Source organism: Acomys minous (genome assembly GCF_964271855.1).
Source record: "Acomys minous genome assembly, chromosome: 14".
NCBI lineage: Eukaryota > Metazoa > Chordata > Mammalia > Rodentia > Muridae > Acomys > Acomys minous.
Genome location: NC_140496.1, coordinates 62155437 through 62180144, shown reverse-complemented (window position 1 = coordinate 62180144; position 24708 = coordinate 62155437). Strand labels below are relative to the sequence as shown.

General features: G+C 41.5%; 1 protein-coding gene across 2 annotated transcripts in view; it reads right to left on the bottom strand.

Moving 5' to 3' along the window:
- ST7L (suppression of tumorigenicity 7 like) overlaps positions 1–24708 on the bottom strand; it is a 64751-nt gene that overhangs the window by 10059 nt on the left and 29984 nt on the right. For both annotated transcript variants that reach the window (XM_084755379.1, XM_084755380.1), the window contains exon 11: positions 23450–23552. In XM_084755379.1, coding sequence (XP_084611505.1) covers positions 23450–23552 — 103 coding nt within the window. The remainder of the gene's footprint in view (positions 1–23449; positions 23553–24708) is intronic.

Here is a 24708-nt window from a genome sequence, read left to right as displayed (position 1 = left end):
GGGTGGTAATGCTGAGATATACACTAAATATATGTTGATTTGAGCTGAAATTTAAAGATGATCAGAATATGCGTAATGGGAGTGAGCAGAGGTGAGAACAGAAGACACAGTCAATGCACAGGGCCATCATATGCACAGGCGATGCACCAGAAAGCACGGAGCATCACACATGTAAGGCATGAGTGAAGTGCCCACTAGACATTCCTTTTCACATATGAAACCAAATTTTATCTCATGCCATCCATTGATTAATTGATCAATTGATTGATTGATTCAGTCACTCATCAGAGATGGTGTCTTACTATGTAGCCCAGGTTAGCTTCAAACTTGTAATTCTTCTGCCCCAGATCGTTAAGGGATAGGATTATAGATATGCGCCACCATGCCCAGCTTTTCTCAAACTCCTGAAAACATTCCTTCTACTTTTGTAATCTATAACAGAAGCATGGTGCTTGGGGTTCAGCTCAGCGGTAAAGCATGTGCGTGGCATTTTCAAGGCTCTGCATTCAGTCTCCAGCATGTCAAAAAACCAGAAACAAAAGCAGACACTAAAATCTGTATAATCATAGTTATTACATTAACAAAGTTTATGACTTTCATTAAGAAAGATATAAAATAAAAAAAATAAAAAGAAGACTTTAAATGTCAAAAAAAAAAAGATATAAAAGTAAGCACTGGTGTATCAGGTCTAATATTAAATGGATGACCTTAAACAAAACTTTAAAAATTTAGTTAGCTAACTTTCCTTCTAAGACTGAGGTATGCGCACGCCCCTTAGAGTAGTCTGAAGAGCCTTTCTGGGCCTAAACAATTTGCTCCTAACTGATGTATCATGAAATCCAAATACACATTTATTATATAAAATAAAAAAGAATGTAGAGCGTAAAAGAGGATGTCTCAAAAGATAGAGTTGTACATTTTAAAGAGTTTAAGTTATAAAGAACATAAAGAGTTAAAGCTGTAATTTTTAAGCTTTCTTGTAAGCAATAAGATGCAGGAAGAATCTTAAAAATAAAAAAGTTATACGGATTTCAGATGTTAAGCCTTAAGTAATGAATATTACATACTCGTTGTGCTACTACGTTTAGAATGGTATCTTCTTTGTTTATGAAGTGCGCCTCTGCACGCATTGCTGAGCTTACTGCCCATCTTTAATTACTCCAACTCTTGATGTTTCTGGCTCCTCAAGTGTAAGAATGCAGTCTGCTCATCAATTTATTTTAGCAGATGTCACAAACTATGAGATTATTTACTAATCCAGTTTGGGGACTTAACATTTCCCATTCAGTTTCTTAAAAGGAATGCAGCAAAGGTTGCGTCCTGGTCAGGGAAAGCCCATTTGCTGCCTGGTTGGGTTCCCTCTCCACAGCACCCTGAGCCTATATTCAGGAGGGTAATATTCTTTCTAATCCTCTCTAATCCTGGCCCGTTTTTTTGAAACACAGTAAAAGATCACTCACACCAGGCGGCTGTGGGAAACTGGACGCCACTGGCTGACCTCTGACACGATTCCGCATGCTCCTTGCAAGTGCACTGAGAGCTTCTTCAGTGGGAGGCACAGACAGTGTAATCACAGTGGGCTGGCATCATAAGACTAGGTCACAGCTCCAGAGGAAAACTGGCTAATTCTTAAATCAGGGCCATTATACTAAAATGCTAATTTAAAAATGTATGGGGGTAGCAATCATTTTCATTTAGAACATGAAAGCTTTAAATAAAGGCTACAACATCGTATTTAGTGTATGAGTACATGTAGGCAAAAGATATTTTGATTATTAATTATATCAATTTAGTATGTAAAGAAAACATTTTTTGAACAGCAACTATAAGTAAATATGACACACTTAATAGGAAGTTGTAATTCAGAAGTTTATATTTAAAATATTGATTTGTATTTTGTTTTGTTTTGGGGTCAAAATTGCTATGTAGCTCAGGCTGGCTTCTAATGCATGATTCTCCTGCCTCTGCCTGCCCAGTGCTAGGATGACAGGCATGTACCACCATGCCAGGTTCAAGATAATTATTCATAACAATTTCTCTTGACTGAGAATTTAGCTCAGTGGTGCTTGCCTACCACACACAAAACCATAGATTCAATACCCAGTATCACCAAACAAAGGATTAAAATGATACACTGAACTTTTCCTTATATTCCTGATGTTTTATTATCATGTCACACACACCAGCAAAACTCCTTTTTACTTTCCCCAGCACGTACACGCATATGCACCCACATGGCAGCTCACAACCATCAGAGCCTCACGTTTTAGGTGATCCAAGGCTGTTTTAGTCTTTGTGGACATCAGGAATGCATGTGATGCACATACATCTGTACAGGAAAAACATTCAACTTAAAAAATAAAAATAAATAAATCTTGAAGGACAATGCAAGGTGCAGCATGCCCTCAACAAGTGCCAGGCCTTGGCTTCAATCCCTACCATAAACACACAGAAGTGCACTTAAAATAAGATATAATATAACAATACTATCTTATGCTATTCAGGCCTTTCTGCGATCCAGGGCTGTCCTGGAACTAACTCTGTAGACCAGGCTGGCCTCAGCCTCAGAGATCCACCTGACTCTGCCTCCTGAGTGCTGGGATTAAACGTGTGCACCACCACTGCCCTGCCTGATCTCTAAATTTTTAAGTCACAATATACATCTATTTACCAATATTTACATACTAGGTAGAGTATTGACATGGGACAATGACTAAGACAAGAGCTATTCTAGGGGGTTTTTTTTGTTTTTTGTTTTTTTTGGGAGGACAGAGTCTCTCTGTGTTAGCCTTAGCTGTCATGGACTCACTTTGTAGACCAGGCTGGCCTTGAACTTACAGCGATCTGCCTTCCTCTGCCTCCTGAGTGCTGGGATTAAAGGCGTGTGCCACCACACCCAGTGCTATTCTAGTTTTTAAGATAGTTTCATGCAGTGATGAGGATTGGTTTGTTTTGTTCTTAGGTTTATTCATTTTATGTGTGTTTTGCCTGCATGTACCTGGGTACCACATGCATGCCTAGTCCCTTCAGAGGGCAGAAGAAAGCATCTGATCTTCTGAAACTAAAGTTATGGTGGTGGTGAGCCACCATATTGATGCTAGGAAACAAACCAATAACCAAACAAGACCAAACAAGGGCAACAAGTGCTCTTAACTGCTGGTCCACCTCGACAATCCCCAAGAGGCCCTCTTCTCACTGACAGGCATTACAGACGAGCCCCCTCTGTCAAATGTGACTGGAGTGGTGAAGGAGCAGAGGACACTGAACACACTGTGTTCGTTAGTGTATGCCACTCTGACCAAAACCCTGGCAGAAGCAACTAAGGGAAAAGAGGTTTGCTTGGCTCATGACTTGGGGGGTACAGTCCATCATGAGAGGACGCACGGTGGCTGGAACACGAGGGTCCACGTGGCAAGGTGTGTGTGTTACTATATCTTCAAGGACTAGGAAACAAAGAGTTCTAGCCAGAAGTAAAGCCAGACTGGAATCCTTAGGCCTCCCTACAGCCCCATGTCTGCCCCCTAAGCCTCACGCTCAGATGGTTCTCCAACCTCCCAAACACTGTACCAGCTGGGGAACTAATGCTCAGACGTATATGCCTGCGGGGGTCATTTCACATTCTAACAATGATATTCCGCCCTTGGTCCCCACAGGCTCATGGCCATCTCATAATGAAAACTGCATTCAGCCCAACTTCAAAAGTCTCCATAGCCTTATAATTCCAACACTATTCAAAAGACCAAAATCTCTTCTAAGATTCAAAACTATCTTTTAAATGTTGAGGCTATGAAAAACAAAACCAAACAAAAACAAATTACAGAGTTCCAATACACAATGGCACAGACTAAACATCCCTATTCAGGATAGGAGGACAGCAAGGAAACAGCAGACCAAAGCAAGACTGACACCTTATAGCAAGCACAGGCACTACAGCACCATTCCAGCATCTAGGGTTCACGCAGCACCGTCTGAGTTCCAACAGCCTTGGGTGGCAGCACTACTACATGGCTACTGTTTGCACGCACGCACAGCCACTCTCTTGGGTGAAACCCACCCAGAGCCTGCGCTGTCTTTGATAGATATTCCATGCTCCTGGCATCTCCAATGGGGTCTTTACTGCAACTTAAGCTTCACTCTCCCAGCTTCACACATGGAGTCCGAGGGGATCTCTGTGGAATAGGACCCTGCGCCATATTGCCTGGCTTTGGAGTTTTTCTCGAACCTAGTGTTGCAGACTTCACTCTTGTGTCCTGCATGCCTGCAAAAGCAGCAACACAGGGTGATGCCAAGTTTCACTGCCAGTTTGAGAGGCAGCCTCAAACTAACCCTGTTAGACTATGGCTGCAGAAGCCTCTGCACGTCTGTGTGGCTGAACCAAGGGACAGGGTTCCCTAGCTGGCTGTCATCAGCACAGCACACTGAAAGCTTTGTCTTTTCAGGAACTCTTCCTTCATGTTTTTTAAAACAGACTCCAGTTGCCAGGCGGTGGTGGTGCACACCTTTAATCCCAGCACTCAAGACAGAGGAGACAGATCTCTGAGTTTGAGGCCAGCTTGGTCTACAGAGTGAGTCCAGGACAGCCAAGGCTACACAGAGAAACCCTGTCTCAAAACCCAAAACAAAACAAATGGTCTCCAGTCACCACCCTTTTCTTTTTTCTTTTCTTTTCTTTTTTTTCTTTTTTTTTTGGCTTTTCGAGACAGGGCCTCTCTGTGTTAGCCTTGGCTGTCCTGGACTCACAGAGATCCACCCACCTCTGCCTCCCGAGTGCTGGGATTAAAGGCGTGCGCTACCATGCCCGGCAATTTAAGGTGCTAATTTCTTTAACAATTATAGTGGCCACTTGTCCTCACTAGCCTTGTCTGCAACTTTTAACTTGAGTTCAACCTCCACCAAAATGAAGTTTTTCATACTTTTCTGCTCTATTTTCTGCTTTCTTTACTGTGGACCTGGAAGAAAGCAATGAGTGCAGACTATACCATAGCCTAATTGCTATGCTGTCTTAAAATTTCCTCCATCCAACAAATTAGTCCAGTACTTAAAACTTAAAAAAAAAATTTGTTGTATTTATTTGTGTGTAGGGGGGTGCGGTATGTGTGTGTGTGGTGTGTGCATGTGCAGGCACATGTCACAGCACATGAGTTGAGGTCAGAGGACAATTTGTAGAAGTTGGTTTTCTTTCCACCATGTGTGTTCTGGGGATGGAATTCAGGCCATTAGATTTGACAGCAAGTGCCTTTACCCACTGAGCCAGTTTGTCAGCCTAGTCTATTACTTTTTAATTCAGTCTCACTCAGATTTTCAGGACAAGGGCAGATTGTAGCCAGACCTTTTGCCAGAAATGTAAGATGAACACTCTCTAGTCTGATTTTCTTTTTTCTTTCTTTCTTTCTCTTTTTTCTTTTTGGTTTTTCAAGACAGGGTTTCTCTGTGTGGCCTTGGCTGTCCTGGACTTTTGTACACCAGGCTGGCCTTGAACTCACAGTGATCCCCCTGCTTCTGCCTCCTGAGTGCTGGGATTAAAGGCGTGCGCCACCACGCCTGGCTCCTAGTCTGACTTTCAATAGCACGAGCTTGACCTTCACTGTCTGCATTGTAGTGTGCTGGTCTTCTGAGCTGGCACAATGGCCTATTAAGCTCTACTAACGGTGTTCTAAAACTTCTCTAGTCCACAGCTCCAAACTTGTCCACATTTTTTCTGCAGACCAGTTGTAAGCACATGGTCATGTTTATCCCAGCAACAACCCACAGCTGGTGTCGGTTTTCTTTATTAGTTCCTATCGTCATGACCCAAACCATGAAAGCAGCAATGTAGTGGAGGGGTGTATTCTGACTCACAGTATGAAGTGTATGATGTGACTGAAGGGAAGGCACAGAGGCTGGTCCAGCTGAAGAGGAGATGGAGATGCAGCTTGTTGCATCTCAGAACAGGAAGGAGAAAACTTGAGCTGGACACAAAGCCAACTTAGAACCCCCAAGCCCTCTATCTGCCACGTCCAGAAAGTTCTGGACCATAATACAGTAGCAGCTGCTAGGGATCAAGTGCTCAAACTCAAATACATGACCCTGTGGAGAATATTTCATATTTCAACCAGAACACACTAACAAAGACTCCTTTACAAATAAGACACTGGGTGCTGAGAGCTTGGAGCCTGGCAGATGGAGAAGACAAAGGTGGGGGGATATACCACACAATAATCCAGGAACGCTGCCATGAGCCAAGCAGCACTGCAGGTGCTAGGAAGGCTGTACATGCTGAAACACTGATGCGGACGGTGAAGGGCTGCCGTAACACTAAAGGGCTGGTTCTCACAGGACAATAGGGAATACACAAGTCTTAAGGCAAAGTGAGGCTTGCTAGTTGGGTAGAAAACTGGCAACACAATGAAGAGGGGCCAATAGCAGGAAGATCAGTGGAAAATCAGTCTAGTGATCCACCCAAGAAATGGTTTTTGAGATCACTTCTGTAAGTTTAGAGGCTCATACCAATATTGGGCAATTGTGTTAAATGCTTGTAATCACTACCCTTGGGGAAGTCAAGGCAGGAAAACCATGAGGTTAGCCTCAGACTCTTTAGCAAGTTCAAAGCCAGATTAAACTACGTAGTGAGATCCTGTTGAGAGGGGTAGAATAGGAAAATAAATGTGTGATAACATATACAATGAGCAGAAATAATGGTTAATTCCAAAAAAGTAGAAGTTGGCTAAATAATGGACTTTTTTTTTTTTACTTTAGAAACTTCTGAAATAGTTGATATTTTTATTTTTTATTTTTATTCATGGGGGGGGGGGGAGTTGAGACAGGGTTTCTCTACGTAATCTTGGCTGTCCTAGACTCTCTTTGGAAACCAGGCTGGCCTTGAACTCATAGTGATCCACCTGCCTCTGCCTCCCCGAGTGCTGGGATTAAAGGCATATGCCACCATGCCCAGCTATAGTTGATATTTAAAAAAAAAAAACCCTTTGCCTCAGTAATAATAGCAGCAATAACATGTCTTGTTTATATAAATGTGGTTTTTGTTTTTTTGCCTTTCAAGACAGGGTTTCTCTGTATCCCTGGCTGTTCTGGACCCACTTTGTAGACCAGGCTGGCCTCAAACACAAACATCTGCCTGCCTCTGCCTCCTGAGTGCTTTTTAAAAGTAGGTAGTAAAGGTGCACAATAGTTGATGAGAGTAGCAATGCTTAGATCTGAAAGACATTTTAAAGGTTACACCAGTCCTTTGGAAAGGGCAGAGGAAAAATCAGTGTGGGAAAGCCAGGCGTGGCAGCGCTCCACATGCACTTAGGAGGCTGAGGGACCTGTGGTGTATACATAGCATATCCACCATCATCACTATCACAAAAACAAAAAGAACGAATGAATGAGAAGGACAATAAAGTCATAAATCAAAATGAAGAAGAAAAAAATACTTTTTTAAACATACAAAAAATCTGAAGTATTTTTATGGGTGGAAATACAAGTCTGTAGATGAGAAGCAAAACAGCATTAAAAGATATAGATTTGGAAATTGTCAGCAAATAAAATATAGTTGAACACAAAGCAAGGGCTGCATCCAGTGTGTGCTGCTGGGCCTCCTACACGACCTCAGAATAACCCCACTGTTGTATTGGTAATAAACGAGAGAAATGCATGGCGCCAATCCAGTTTCTAAATACCTGTTTTAGTTCTTTGCCTTTCTCACACATATCAATATTAAAGCCACTCTGGAAGCTATAATTAAAAGGCATGATGATGTAGGGTTAGGCACGTGCTCTCTGTCGCTCTCCCCCTTTTTTCAGTGCTTGGGGACCGAACCCAGGGCCTTTCTGCATGGATAGTTTCTTTAAGAGTCTAAAACCATACCTAAGCTTACATTTAAATTCACTTTAATTTTCAACTGCTTTGATCTTTATAATTTATCCTTAGATTACTCTTTTCTATTACTTTGTAAGTCTTACAATATAATTCTGACCTGCAGTAACGATAATGCTTTATAATCTTCCTCTTAAAGGCAGAGGTTAAAGAAAAATCTCTCTGAAGACATCTGAAATTAGGGTACTTTGCTCTTGATCAGTCATGCACACACAAAAAACCAATTTATCTCTGCAATTAGTGTTCTCAGTGCACATTCTATGAGATTAGGCAGGCAGGCTGAATGCAGAGTCTGTGCCTATGTACTGGGGAGACTAAACACAACTCCCATAGAGAGAGTAAACAGAGTTGCTATGTGAATAAAGCAAGCAAAAACAAACAAACAAGCAAACAAAAAGAAGAAGAAAGAAAGAAAGAAAAGAAAAAGACATAATACCTACGTGAATTAAAACAAAACAAAAGGACACAATACCTACCAGCCTCAGGAGTAAAGAGAAAGGGACGGGAGGCTATGGAGGACACTTGGGAAACCCCTTTCCACATCACCCTACAGAGCCCAACTCTCCCACTTAGACCCACTTTCCCTGGTTCTCCCTTTACTTCTACTGTGCCACCCGGAATCTCAACTCAATGCCTGTTTGCCGCCTCATTTGTTCTAACACATGCCGCTAAGCCCACTTTAGCCAATGAAACACACACTAAACAGGTACTATCTTTTACACTGCATGAAACTCTGAACATCCTGCAGGACTAGGCTGTTGATCTACCATAAAGGATTTTACTTTGTTGTTTTCTTCTTGACTTTTTAAAGATAGGGTCTTATCATGTAGCTGTGACGGTCTAGAGCTAACAGAGACCAAGTTGCCTCTTCCTCGTGCGTGCTGCGGTGCTGCAATTACAGATATATACTACCATGCCTGGCTCAAAAAGGATTTTACTTTCTGTGTATCAACATATTTTTAAAACTTCTCTTGCACTTATAGAAATGTCAAGGTGTGGACATTTGGACATTGGAAAGATAACACTAAAACCAACTTTATTAGCAAAATAATAAATCACTTTTAAAAGCTACAGATGTCCTATTCCTAGATATACACTCAGAATACAGAAATGTATTAAAGTTCTGTTACTTGCTTTATTTTTATTCTTCATTTTCTTTTTGAGACAACATTTTATCCTAGACTGGCCTCTCAAACTGGCTATGTAGGTGTAACTGACCTTTTCATTTGTGATCTGTGCGTTTTAAATTATAGGTTGCTAAGAAGGGTCTGGTTCATCTTGGGACTCACTGGCATTGCTGGCATAGGCCGCCACATGCACGGTGTTCCTGGTTCCAGAAATTAAGCCCAAGGCTACACTCATGCTAGGCACTCAAGTGACTGAGGCATATCCTCAGCCGCACACTGTTTAGAGGCAGGGTGCTCACATACAGCTTGGGTTAGCCTCTGCCTCAAGATCTTCCTGCCCAGGCACCACCATTCCTAGCTTGTCTAAAGTTCTACTCTTTTAACCCCAAGGGTGTCTCTAGCAGTGCACAAATAAATTGTCCCCAGAGTGTTAACTAGTTGAACTTGCTTCACTGCTAACTCTCTCATTACTGTGTTTACCATGTCCCTCTTTTCAAGCAATCCCCAAACTCTTACATGCTAAAGTATAAGCACGAAAATAATAGTCACGCGGAAAGAGTACATACAGGAACAGATCAAACAGAATGAAGTGATGAGTCAGAAGTAGTGTCTCAGGTTTATACTGCTGTGATCAAGAGCATGACAAAAAGCAACTTTTGGAGCAAAGGGTTTTATTTCATCTTACACTTCCAGGTAACAGTCCATCACTGAGAGAAGTCAGATCAGGAACTCAAGCAAAACCCAGAGAGGGACGCTGCTTACTGATCTGCTCAACTTGCTTTCTTTTACCATCCAGGACTGCCTGCCCAGAAGTTGCACTACTCACACTGAACTGGGCCCTCCCACATCAATCATCAATCAAGAGATGTTCTGCAGACTTGCCTACAGGACAATGCAATGAAGGCATTTTCTCAGCTAGGATTTCTTCTTCCAGATGACCCCAGCTTGTGTCAAGGGGACAAATAAACTAGCCAGCACAAATCAAACCTTTCCTGCAGTAGTCAGTGCTATTGGTTGACACTCAACCACTAACTACACTGAGGACATCAAATACTGTTGCACTTAGTAAAGGAGGTGTGGTGCTTTCGCAGGGCTTTCCACCACGAGTCTGAGTCTTTCTGCTTCCTTAAACTGACTTCCAACACATGCAGCCAAGCAACACCTGCCATGACTTCAGAAAGCTCTCCTCTGCTGTTAGCTACCCACCCCAAATGTGAGAAGCCACTTTGCCACCACAGGCCACTCTTCCCCCCCACCCACCTTTTTTTCTTAGATTCTTTTATTTATTTATTTTTAAACAAAAAGCAGGCATAAAAATACAGTAACGTGGGCTGGAGAGATGGCTCAGAGGTTAAGAGCACTGGCTGCTCTTCCAAATGTCCTGAGTTCAGTTCTCAGCAACCACATGGTGGCTAACCATCTATAATGAGATCTGGTGCCCTCTTTTGGTTTGTAGGTGTACATGAAGGCAGAACACTGTATACAAATTAATAAATCTTAAAAAAAAAAAAAGCATGTGCCGCCATGCCTGACCAAAATTTAAAAAAGCAAGCAAACAAACAAACAAACAAAAAACCCACTAACACAAAACCAAAAAAAAAAAAAAACCAATTACATTACTACAAAGATGCAAAATTAAAAATAAGTCAAGAAGTTATGATTTTTTGTTGGGGGGCAGGGTCCAGGATGACTCTCTAAATCATGCAGTTTACAACTTATTACAGTTCCAAACAAAAGTCACCACAGGGGATGGTACAAGACAAGGCCCCAGGGCACAACACCCAACACTGTCACACAGTGCTTGTCAAACTGTTTTAACATTGGCTGTGGCACCTCCACGAGCCAGGGGAGCTGAAGCCACTTTCAGGCAGGAAAGGGGACTCTGCCCTTTCCTGAACTTCCTGCCAGTGGAACCCTTCAGTGTACTCGTTTCTGTACTATATTTTTGAGTTTCAACTGTGTTTTTCTCATGAGTTCTCTTCTCCACTGTGGAATATACTGCAGTTTGTTTATCTTGTTAATGGGCTATCAGATAGTTTCCAGTTTGACATTACTGTGAATAAAACTCTTATGTGCATTCATGTCCAAGCCTTTTTGCAAACACAGATAGGCATTCAGATCCCCTGTGTATATTCATTGCAGAATTGCTGGATCATAATTTGATGTATACATTTACTTCATAAGAGCTTGTCAGGGTCAGTGAGGTGGCTTGCCAGGTAAAGGGGGCTTGTCACAAGCCTGGTGATCTGAGCTTGTACTTGGAACCCATGTAAAGGTTAAAAGGGGAGAACTGACTCCATAAATTTGATCTCTGTGTTTTGGCAGGTATGCCCTGCCCCCCATATCTCTCTCTCTCTCTGTCTCTCTCTCTCTCTGTCTCTCTCTCTCTCTCTCTGTCTCTCTCTCTGTCTCTCTCTCTCTCTGTCTCTCTCTCTCTCTGTCTCTCTCTCTCTGTCTCTCTCTCTCTCTCTCTCTGTCTCTCTCTCTGTCTGTCTGTCTGTCTGTCTGTCTCTCTCTCTCTCTCTCTCTCTCTCTCTCTCTCTCTCTCTCTCTCACACACACACACACACACACACACACACACACGTTTTATTTTGCTTTGAATTTGAAACAAGGTCTCACTGTGTAGCCTTGGCTGACCTGGAGTTCACTATGTGAACACAGGAAGAGACAGGTGCCAGGACTAAGGTACTAAGGTACTAAGGAAAACACGCCACGTGCCAGAATGTATATTAGTATAAATGAGATAATAAAATAAGAGCTAGTTGGGGAACAAGCCTAAGCTAAAACCAACCAAAGCTTTCATAATTAATAAAAAGTCTCTGTGTTATTACTTGGGAGCTGGTGGCCCCAAGAAAATTCCATTATACTTAGGGACTGAGCGAGGGCTCAGCAGTGAAGAGCACTGGCCTCTCCTGCAGAAGATCCAGGTTCTGTTCCCAGCGCCCACACAGCAGCTCAATAACAGCCTTCTGTAATGCTAGTTCCGGGGGACCTGATGCCCTCCTCTGGCCTCTGCAGATGCCAGGCACGCATGGCATACACATACATATATGCAGGCAAATACTCAAACACATGAAGCAAAGGTTTTTTTAAATCTTTCAAAAATCATCTCAGCAAATGATTGCAGCAAGCTATAGTTAGTCCCTAAGGTTGAACTATACTGGTCTAGCTAGTGTATAAGTATCAGGATAAGAGCAGTTCCATATACAGTAGATCACTGAACAGAGGACTTAACATTTATAGTTCTGGTGATCTATGAGAGCTGCAGGGCACAAATCTGGTTTGTCTTTGATACTTATACACAAGTGTAAACCCCTAACCAAGTCAACCCCCCAAATACATAACCCGAAGTACACACCGTTTTCTGATCTTCCACTGATGTGAATTTCAAGAGACAAAGTAATCTAAGGTGATTGTTGGTCTTAGGTGATTGGCAAGGCTAATATTAGTACAAAAGAACTTTCTACAGGTGGGAATTTTCTAGGTTTGTGTACAGCTGTATCTTACCTAATGAAGAGGCTCAGAAGGCTCTTCAATATTTATATCTAACTCAGAAAACCTATTTTGAGGGTTTATATTTCATCGGAAAACATGCATGTAATTATGAGATTTACTAGTTAAGAGCATAAATGGCATCCTGTAATAACAATTCATGTTTGTTTGTTTTTTAAGACAGGGTATTTTACCTTGTAGCCTAAGCTGGCCTTAAACTCATGTATCTCCAGCCATTGCTTCTTCCTGAGAGCTGAGGCAACAGGTGTGCAAGGCCACATACTGCTACCATGTTAAGGAGCAGCACCCATAATAAAAACACAAACATAATATTTTCTATAATAATATTTGTTTCAAAAAGTAGAAGCCAGCACTTGGCAGGATGAGGAAGAGCTACCTTTAGTTCGCCTGTGCTGCATGCTAAGTTCTAGGACAGCTTGGGGTTCGGTATAAAACCCTGTCTCCAAAATATGAAACACAACAACAAAAAGAAAACTGGGGTGGAGGTTGAGAATGTCCTCAGAACAACTAAAAACCAAACCAACCCAAACCCAAAATACCTAACAACAAGAAGAAAGATGTACAAAGAACTTGAGCGGACAGCTCTTTAAAGAGAATGCACATATAAACACTTTATGCTGGGTACAGTGGCGCACACCTTCAACCCCAGTACTTGGGAGGCAGGGGCAGGTGGATCTTGGTGAATCTGAGGCCAGCGTGGTCTACATAGTGAGTTCCAGGACACCCAGAGCTACATAGTTAGATACATATACACACTAAATGCTCAAATCACCGGGAGGTCGTAGCATACACCTTTAATCCCAGCACTTGGGAAACAGAAGCAGGCAGATTTCTGTGAGTTCAAGGCCAGCCTGGTCTACAGAGTTTCAGCCAGGGCTACACAGAGAAACCCTGTCTCAAAAAAAAAAAAAAAAAGCTCAAATCACTGGACATTGGGGGAAATGGAAAAAAAAATTCACAAGGTACTGTTTCACTTAGAATAACCACAATAAAAAAAGAGGACAGTAACAAGCATGAACATGCAAGTAGAAAATGAGAATCCTCAAGCATTGCCCATAAGACAGTATGGTCATCTCAGGAAAATAGTTTACCACAAAATTAAGCCCAGAACTATAATACAAACTATCAGTTCCACTAAAGAGATGGGAAAAGGTACTCACACAAGCATTTGTTTTGGTTGTGAGTCTAACCTTTAACAGCTGAGCCATCTCTCCAGCCCTCACACAAACATTTGTACATTTCATAGCAATATTGTTCATGCTAACCAAAAATTAGAACCAACCCTAATGACCACTGAAGAAATGATAAACAAACTGTTACATACTCATATAACCTAACTGTATCCATCCATGAGAAGAAGTCAAGCACAGAAGCCACACACTGTACAGGACTACTAATCTACGAGTCCTGAGCAAGTAAGTGCATAGAAACAGACGGTAGAACAGTGATTGATGGGGACTGATAAGAAGCATGGGGAGTGTCTACTAAGAATACAGGGTTTCTTTCTGGAATGATGAATATGTTCTAAAATTTGATAGTGGTAATGATTTTACAGTCAAGTGAATATGTCAGGAACTACTGAATTCTATACTTTCAAAGAGTAAATTATATGAATTACTCAATAAAAACAATGAAACTATTTTATGGCTCGGTAATAAAAAATATGAGGCAGGGATGGAAAGATAGCTCAGCAGTTAATAGTACTGGACCAAGGCTCGATTCTCACCACCCACTTGGCAGCTCACAGCAATCTATAACTGCATTTTCAGGGGATCCAACGCCCTCTTCTGGCCTCTATAGGCATTAGGAACACACAGGACACACAGACATACATACAATCAAAATTTCCATACACATAAAAATAAATAACATAAAGAATAAGAGACATTAAAAAACAAATAAAGCAGAATGTTGTGGGACATTTAGAATATATGAAATAATCTCTTGAAAATAAAAACATTTGACTATTCCTATAGTAGCTAAAAGATATAAAATCTTTTTCAGTGACTTGGAAAAAAATTTTGTTAAACCAAAGCCATAGCCAGGTAATGAAGAACAAGTCAAAAACCATGAAAATATGCCAACTATTTTACTATAATACTATATCATAGCTATCATATAGCAAAATTCATACAATAGAAAAAAATCTATAGAATCAATATTAGTAAAATCCCTCAAAGTAAATTCATAGCCTGAAGAGATTTATATCATCCTCCTGCTGCACTCCTAATGGCTTCCAGCTTTAACAAACTGTACAGCTCTAGACCTATAGTCATTTCATTATGTGGAAAGTTGCCAGAAAATATTTCCTGCTTAAACATTTATCCCATCATTTTACTACTAAGACTCAGATAACTGTTTGACAAAGTTGCATAATAAATTTGTAAGACAAAAGAAAATCTAAATGTACGTATTTGCTGAAATGAGACTCTTCAACTGTAACTAACTTATTATACCCTACAGTTGGGGTTTGAGGGAAAAGCCGCCTGCAGGTCTGCTATGCTTGCTTGCTTCCAGCTGAGAGTCAGCAACAGCCCATAACAAGAGAAAGAGCTGTGCATACTTCATCACTTATAAAACCTGGCAAAAACAGCTACAAATTCCTCAGCTCTTCCAGTTCATATGACATCAATATTATTCAAGTTGTTAGGGCTTAAAGTTTCTCCAGGAAATCTTAAAATTATCCTGCTGACACCCAGCCTAAAGTGTCTGACTACAAACAACAAAGTGTACAGCACCATTATACTTAGCTGTGTATCCGACAGAGCTGAACTGTCAACTGCTCTGACATTTGGTTGAGGAGGAAGTAGTTAATTTCTATCTAAAAAATTTTTTGTTTGTTTTTGTTTTTTGTTTTTCAAGACAGGTTTTCTGTGTGTAGCCTTGGCTATTCTGGACTCACTTTGTAGACCAGGCTGGCTTCGAACTCACAGCGATTCACCTGCCTCTGCCTCCTGAGTGCTAGGATTAAAGGTGTGTGCCACCACACCCGGCTTTCTACCTATAAATTAAAAAATTAAAGTTATACACACACACACACACACACACACACACACACACACACACACAGAGAGAGAGAGAGAGAGAGAGAGAGAGAGAGAGAGAGAGTCTTATAAAAGGTATTTTTACATATAACAAAAATTCGCCATTGCAAGATAAACATAGACAAAACAAATGGAGAAAAGGTAATCCCAAGAATTGACAAATAGTATTACATTAAATCAAGATGCTTTTGTACAGCAAAGAAAACATCCCTGGAGTGAAGATATAACCTACACAACAACAACAACAAAAAAGTTTGCTAACCACACATCAGACAAGCAATTAATATCCAGGATATATAAAGAACTGCAAAATGAAACACCCCCCCCAAATCACCCTATCAATAATAAGCGGGCTACCCAAAATACAATTGTGAATTATATTATATAACATGTAAATAGTTTCTATGTGGCTACATATTAAATAAAATGGAACTTAATTAAAAAAAAAAAGACTAATGAACCAAATAGTTTTCAAGGAAGAAATAGAAATGACCAATAAATATTTGAAAGAGTATTCAGCACCCTTAGTTATCAGGGAAACACAAATTAAATCTCCTTTGAGATTCCACCAAGCAGCTGGGCTGTGGTGGTGCACACCTTTAATCCCAGCACTCGGGAAGCAAAGGCAGGCGAATCTCTATGAGTTCGAGGCCAGCCTAGTCTACAAAGTGAGTCCAGGACAGCCAAGGCTACAAAGGGAAACCCTGCCTTGAACAAAACCAAACCAAACAAACAAAACTATGGTATAATAAGATACACTGGCGAGACTGTGATGAAGAGAAACCTTCCTCATTCACTGCTGGTTGCTATGGGAGTCAGCATAGGAGTTCCTCATGAACTGATAGAGAACTCTTGGATATACATCCATGTTAAAGCTGCACAGCCAGCGAAGAGAAGCAGCCTATGTATTCATCAACACCTGGATAGATAAAGAAGAGGCAGCACATATACACAATGGAATTTAAGCAGATGTAAAGGAAAAAGAAACTGTGGTATGTGCAGAAAAATGGTGCAACTGGTTATTATGTTAAATAAATAAGCCAGACTCAAAACGACAAATGCCACACTCAAACTCATCTGTGGAACCAGTTTAAAGCTTTATATACAAGGCTGGGAAGCCATCTCAGTTAGTAAGGCACTTGCCTTGTAAGCATGAGGACCTATGTATGAGCCCAGAATCCATGCAAAACAAAATGCAGGGTGGTAGTGGGTGCTTGTCATACCAGCGCTAGGGAAGGGAGACACAGGCAGACCCTTGAGGCTTGCCAACACATGTGTACATGTACTCCCCTCCAAACATGTACCCCACACACATATACAAATATGTATGTGCACATATTTATACATGTGTGGTTTTAAATCACAAAGAGTTCTTAAGGGAGGTGGGCAATAAGAGAAGGCAACAGAATATGTAATGGGAAAGCAGAAAGAACAAATTAGAGGAGAGAAAGTCTGCTTGCAGGGGGAGAGTGTGTTGGGGAAAACAGTAAGGGAAGGGAATAAATAAGAACAGAGAGTAACGACACATGTGCATGGAGATGCCGTGATAATTACTTTGTATTCAAACCTAAAACTAACTTTTAGAAAGTCACCTTTGTAAATGTGTAAGTTGAAGTCTTTAGTAACTTTATATATAAGTCTGCAGCTTTAAGCACAGAATGCCCTCTCTTGCTAACAGAAGCCAGTTCTCACCCATCCTCAACTTATGGGCCCAGTGATGTGCTTTTTCTGTCTATAGTTTCAGCTTATTTACTTGTTTTAGAAACTTCACGTGAGTCTTTTGTCGCAGGCTTTTCCACTTCCCTGAAGTAAGGAAGGCCTGTCCACACTGCTGCACTGCGGACAGAGCGCTCCCCGGTGCTCCGTTACAGTGTCACTCAACTCCCTCACTCATGTAATTGTTTCACGTTCTTGACTATTGTGAAGAATTGCACACACACATTTGGACATGCTGTGGTTGTTCTTGACTAGATACTTAGGAACAGAATGATAGGTCCCACAGTAAGCCTACATTTAATTGAACAACTTTTCCCCCAAAGAAGTGCCATTTTACACCTCAGAAGCGATGCATGTGGCTCTTCAACCTGCCTGTGCAAGTGAGGAACCGCCCTAGTGGGACGAAGCGCCATGCTGCGGTTTATGTTTGGCATACTGAACAGCTTCACTGTTTTTAGCTACTCAAAAAGCTTTGCTGACATAACTTCCAATCTTTTGCCCATATTTTAATCAAAGTGCTTCTTGACTGTAGGACTTTTTATTATCATCTACTGATCTACATTTCTATATTTATGTCAATAAATGTTTTTGAAATTTTTTTGTGCATTGGTGTTTTGCTTGCATGTATATCTATATGAAGGTGTCAGATCTTGGAGTAGGCAGCTGTAAGCTGCCATGTGGATGCTGGGAATTGAACTCGGGTCCTCTGGAAGAGCAGCCAGTGCTCTTAATCTTTGAGCCATCTCTCTAGCCCCATGTCAATAAATCTTAATTACTAAAGTTTTCTCCAAGCTTGCTTTTTTCTCAAAGAGGTTTTTGTTTTATTTTGGCTATTCTAGATCTTTTGCTTTTTGGTTTTGGGTTTTTTTTTTTGTTTGTTTGTTTGTTTTTCAAGACAGGGTTTCTCTGTGTCGCCTTGGCTCTCCCAGACTCACTCTGTAGACCAGGCTGGCCTCCAACTCACAGTGATCCACCTGCTTCTATCTCCCAAGTGCTGGGATTAAAGGCGTGTGCCACCACCTCCAGCTGATCTTTTGCATTTGTGTATCAAATTTAAAATGAGACTATAAACTTCCATTAAAGAAAAAAAAGCTTTGGTCAGATCTTGTTTTGTTTTGTTTGTTTTTAGGTTTTCCAAGACAGGGTTTCTCTGTGTAACAGTCCTGGCTGTCCTGGACTTGCTTTTTTTTTTTTTTTTTTTTTGGTTTTTCGAGACAGGGTCTCTCTGTGTTAGCCTTGGCTGTCCTGGGCTCACTTTGTAGACCAGGCTGGCCTCGAACTCACAGCGATCCGCCCACCTCTGCCTCCCGAGTGCTGGGATTAAAGGCGACTTGCTTTTGTAGACCAGGCTGGCCTCAAACTCACAGCGATCTGCCTGCCTCTGCCTCCCGAGTGCTAGGACTAAAGGCGTGCGCCAAATGTAGAGATTAATAAGGGCCATATTGTAACTGCAGCAATATTTAGTCTTCTAGTGTGCTCACATCATATACATCTGAATTAAGTCTTTCTAGGCTTCTCTCAGGAAAAATAAAAAGTGCATCTTATGAGCACTATATATTTTCAAGAGAAAATTCAATCCTGATGTGAATATATTATGCATCCAACAACTTCAATTTATAATTAGGGCAATGCCTGGCATTACTAATACCTATGAAGCCCCTAGCAGTTTTAAAAACAAATATACATTACTAATTGCTACTACTGTGAATATATTCTGCATGAAATTGTTTTAGAAACAACAAAGTCCCAACCATTAGTAGATAGTCTATATTCTGCTATTTTGAATGAAAATTAAGTATTTTAGATATCTTAACTGTTTTGTTTGGTTTTGGTTTTTCAAGACAGGGTCTCTGTGTTAGCCTTAGCTATCCTGGAGTCGATTTGTAGATCAGGCTGGCTTCGAACTCACATTGATCCATCTGCCTCTGCCTCCCAAGTGCTAGGATTAAAGGTATGCACCACCAGGCCTGGCTTAGATATCTTAATCATGTATTTAAATAGCTATGATCAGTAACTGCTGCTTATCTTCTTATACAAAGATAAGATTATAGTGCACCAGGTGGGAAGCTTGCCCCAAGGTCATGAAAGCAAGAGAGCTGTCCCTGCCCCTCACAAGCTGCAGCTCACGAGAGCAGGAGCTAACCCTGGTGTCTGGACACTGGTGAGCCAGCCCCAAGGGCATGGCCATGGGATAACTGGCCCCACCACTTATCTGCTGTACAGTGGCATGGGCAAAGGAGAGATGCCCTCCTCCGCTCATCCCTCAACACCTACAATAGGCAAAAGAGCTGACCCTAAAGTCATGAGAGTGGGAGAGCTGGCCCTGTCCTTCACCAGCCACAGCACTTGGGAGAGTGGGGCCTGCACCCAGTGTGGGCAGCACAGTAGAGCTGGTCCTGGTTGTGGGGTTACAGGTGAGTCATCCACGAGGGTGTGAGAGTTAGAGAGCAGTCTCAGTCCCTTGCTTGCTGCAGCACTTGGCAGAGTGGGCCCTGCATCTCACCTGGGCAGCACAGTAGAGCTGGCATGGGTGTGGATGAGCCCGGCCTTGATGGCACTGAGTAAGCTGACTGGGGGCAGTGCTAGAGAGCTCATGCGGCATCAACAGGAGATCCAACAAAAGGTCCGGTGAGGATCCAGTATTGATAGTGTAGCACAAGCCAGAGGCCTGGAGCCAGACCAATGACTCATTGCAATGAACATTTGCAAGTAAAGATGTGAAGAAAAAAGGGTATACCACGTGACACTCTGTGACACACTACAGCTTCCACAATAAGATTTTTTTTCCTTTGGGTGGAGGGAGGTTGCAACAGCAGAGGGTTGGTATGTAGGGATGGGGAGATAAGAGAATTGGGTTGCATGATGTGAAATTCACAAAGAATCAATAAAAAGCTTTAAAAAAAAGATTAGTGTACCATAGAGAATAACAGTATTAACAAATCATTTTTGTAATACTTCTTATGTGCCAGGCTGTCTTTCAAGCACTTTTAACTATGAACTATTAATCTTCATCATGACTCTAAGAGGTAGGGGATATTACCTTCACTTCAGGCAAGAGAGGCTAGCCAGGCATTATAGTGCACGTCTGTCATGCCAGCATCTGGGAAACAGGCAGGAGCATCAGGGACTATCCTCGGTTACACAGTGAGTTCATGGCTAGCATGGACTGCATGAGACCTGGTTCCAACAAAAAGACACACACACACACACACACACACACACACACACACACACACACACACACGAAGAAACTCAAGTACAACAAAGTAAAGTAATTCATCCAAAGCCATATAGCTAGGAAACAGTGGAGCTGGAATTAAAACTCCAGCACTTTCGTTGTGGAATTCATTCTCTTAACTCCTCTGAAGCAAAAGAGTGGAGGGTTGGTTTTTTTGTTGTTGTTGTTGTTCTTTTGTGTTTTTTTTTTAAATTATAAACCTGTATTTCCAGTAATCAGAGACTGAGTGATTCTGATCAACACTTCTAGAAAAAATAGGATGAAAACAGTACAACTAAATGCACAAGGATTAACAACACATGAAGAATTACCAGACCACTGTCCAAAGACAGACAGACAGACAAGTAAGCCACAGTTGAGTTTTCTTTTATGTGGAGGATCTTCCTACGGGATGAGATGGGTAAGAAGCGGCTCAGCACTGCCAGGGGAAAGGGTAACAGCGCGTGTCAATAGTGCAAGGGCATCTAAAACTAAGGCCTGGAGAGAGGCCCTGAATGGCCAAGTCCCAGGAGTAAGGGTGAACCAGGAGTAGTTTTTAATTCATGTAGGTGGTCCAGAAAACAACAGTCTCTCAGGAGTAAGGGTGAACCAGGAGCAGTTTTTAATTCATGTAGGTGGTCCAGAAAACAACAGTCTCTCAGGCATAAAGTGACTAAAGTCATCTTGTCTTGCTAGTACTTCTTGCAGTCATCAGAGAAAAAGATCTTTCCTGGGAGAATATATTACCCAAAGTTTCAACCTAATTTTACAACTTTTCAAACAAAGCCATCTGGCATATAGACAAATAAATTAATCATAAAAGGAAAACATGATGTAACAACAACATAGCACAGACCATAACCACAGCAATTGGGAGCTACAGGCAGCAGGGTTAGGAGTTCAAAACCATCCTCAGCTATATGAGTTTGAGGCCAGTTTAGGCTACAAAGAGGCTCTGTCACCAAAAATATTATACTTTTTAAATGACAAATTAGTTATTAATAGTAGTTATTAAACTAAAGGAAGGAAATTAATAGCCCATAGCTTCTTGAAAAGAAAATATCCAAATCAGATGGCTTTATTAGAAAGGGCTACTAATCATTTGAGGAAGAAATGATTATCATTTTATATAAATTACTCCACAGAATAAAAAGCAGAGTCTATATAGAAGGCCCAGCCCTAAGTGGGACATTTACATCACCCCCTCCTGCTCTCTCAGGGACCATCACAAAAGAGGAGGAGGAGGAAGGGCAGTAGAGCCAGAGGTGATAGATGACTACAGCAAAGAAACCTATTCCAGACACAACAGGACACTCACATATGTGAAGTCAGCAACTGTGCAGCGCAGACAAAATCCCAGCAGGGAATGGGGAGGTGGTCATGAAGTCCACCTCTAGCTGAGGAGCTACAGGACTAATGGCTGCTGGGAGAGTGGGTTCTCTTAAGGCTGCTCATGTTCTAGTAGATGGTTCTACACCCAGGTGAATCCTGGCAGCACTAAGTGGACTCTGGTTTAAAAAACAACAAACAGGGGCTGGAGAGATAGCTCAGAGGATAAGAGCACTGGCTGTTCTTCCAAAGGTCCTGAGTTCAATTCCCAGGAACCAAATGATGGCTCACAACCATCTTTCATGAAATCTGGTGCCCTCTTCTGGGGTGCAGGTGTACATGCAGGCAGAATACTGAATAAATAATAAATATTTATATATAATATATACATATATATTATATATAAATAACAAACAAACAAACCATGACATTGGGAGGGAATGGAGGTGTGAGGACAAGAGAAAGAACTAGAGTAAAGGGAATAAAGGGTGGACCTGACCTTAGTTCATTTATAACACCAGCAATAAAAGGAAACAAAACTAACTATGTAAAGAAAGGAGAAGTGAGTATAACTGACGCTAAAACAGTTGTTCCTCTGGGTAGGGAGAAGCTGCATCTGGGAAAGGCAGTCAGGTGGGCATCCGGGGTTTGGTACTATCCTGCATTTTACCTCAGCATCAATTTCCTTGTATCTACTACTAAGCCCTGGGTATCAGACATTCTTTTCTTTCTTTCTTCCTTCTTGCCTTCCTTTTTGAGACCGGTCTCAATACATAGCCCTCAAACCTGTAATTCTCCTGCCTCAGCTTCTACAGTGCTAGAATTAACTTACTTCATCATATCTTTGCTTATTCTAAAAGGTTTACAACTTCTTGAAGGTTTGCTACGTTGTTTCTTGTGAGGTAGGAGGACATCTTGCAGGAGCTGGCTCATCAAGCTCAGCGGCAGGTACCTCCACCTGCTGGTCCCCTTGCAGGCCCTTGGGTCTTTAGTACCCACAACTTCCATTAACATACACACCGAATCACGGCTATAATTTCGTACAGTAATTAGGAACTTTATTCCTGAATAGTCTATAGTTCTTAAAATAAAAAACTGTCTGTAAAACTCAAATTTTAGTCTTGGGTTTGAGTGTTTCGGTATTTGGATAATATTACATAGATTAACCGGTCATTTGTATAAGTGTATGTTGTACAATATAAAGACAAATGGAACACCACCACGCCCGGCCTAACCAGGTTTCTTTTAATTTTCTTTTCTAAAATTAGGGACTGACGTACTCTAGGCTGGCCTCAAACTCACTGTACAGTCCATAGAGGGAGAGCAACCTTGAACTTCTGATCCTTTTGCTTCCACCTCCCAAATGCTAGGATTACAGGCACGAACCACCATGCTGGCTTTTGATTACAGCATGAACCACCATGCTGGCTTTTGTGACACTACTTATGTATGCAGCATAAGCATGCTACATCCCCGACCCCTAATTATTTCTAAATGCCATATTAATATCTCTTTAAGATGAACGGTGAATAGAGAAGGCTAAAACAATCCTGACCTAATGTATGGTGAACCATACATTTTGCTCTACTGTACTAAAATATGTTAAGTTTAGATAAAAGTAGTATTTTTGTTATAACATTTCTTACTTTTGGAACATGGGGATTAAATTCCACAGCTCTATGAATTGCTTCCACAGCATTAATTTCTGCTGTGCTCAACCCTCTTCTGGAGGCTGTTTCTGGAGAGAATCTGCAAGGAAAACCACAGAACGGAGAATGAATGAACCACATGGACTAAGTCTATTGGGAACTGTATACATGGATTCAGATTACAGTATATCCTCCCAAATCAAAAATGTTTCTGGCAATGGTCAAAGACAAGACCAGATAACTAATAAAATGAAAGTAAAGCCTCTGGTTCAACAAATACGCAAAGCAAAAGATGGAATGAAAAACTCAGCCTCCAGTATAGAGAGCCTTGGAGAGAGTCCATTGGCCCCACCGTGGGAAGGGTGGCTACAGTAAAATGCCACTGAGGGATCAGAGAACCTCAGTGAACACAATACAGAGTTTACAAAATTTTAGGTGACAAATAAACTGTGAAGATTTTATTCTAATTTACATCAGGATGTAAATCTAAGGTGAAAGAAAATGAGCACCACTTGGCTGGTTTCTGGCACTCTTATTATTTGGTTGTGAGATAGTGTCTCATTACTTGGATGAGGACAGATTCTGAATATCTCAACTGCCAAATAAAGAGAATTAACTACGGACAGGCAAAAATGTAAGGAAGACAGAACAACTCCAATGGCAAGATGAAACCAGTTTGTCTACCATGCACCTTACTGTCACCAGCGTCACTGCTACCACAGTAACTGTGTGCTTCGTTTGTCTGTTTGTTTTCTGAGACGTATGTGCCCATGATGGCCTTTAGCTTACTGTGTAGCCAAGGCTAGCCTTAAACTCCTCCTTCTCTCAAATGCTGGAATTACAGGAAATGCTTGGCATTCAGTCCTCTGTGTACTCTTTCTTGAAATTGCTATAGTTATTTGACACATATGCTCCCCACACAACCACCCTAAAATAGTATTCTCCTTTTTTTATAATTTTATGTTCATGTGCTTTGGTGTTTTGCCTGCATGTGGGTCTGTGTGTTGAATCCCCTAGAACTGGAGTTACAGAGAGCTGTGAGCCGCCATGTGGGCGCTGGCAACTGAAGCCAGGACCTCTGGAAGGGCAGCCAGGGCTCTTACCGCCTGAGCCATCTCTACAGGACCCAGGACCTGTGGAAGGGCAGCCAGGGCTCTTAACGCCTGAGCCATCTCTACAGCCCTCCCCCCATATTATTTTCAAAGTAACAATTTGCCCAGATACATCTAGTGCATGGTAAGAGTTTGAATTTGAAT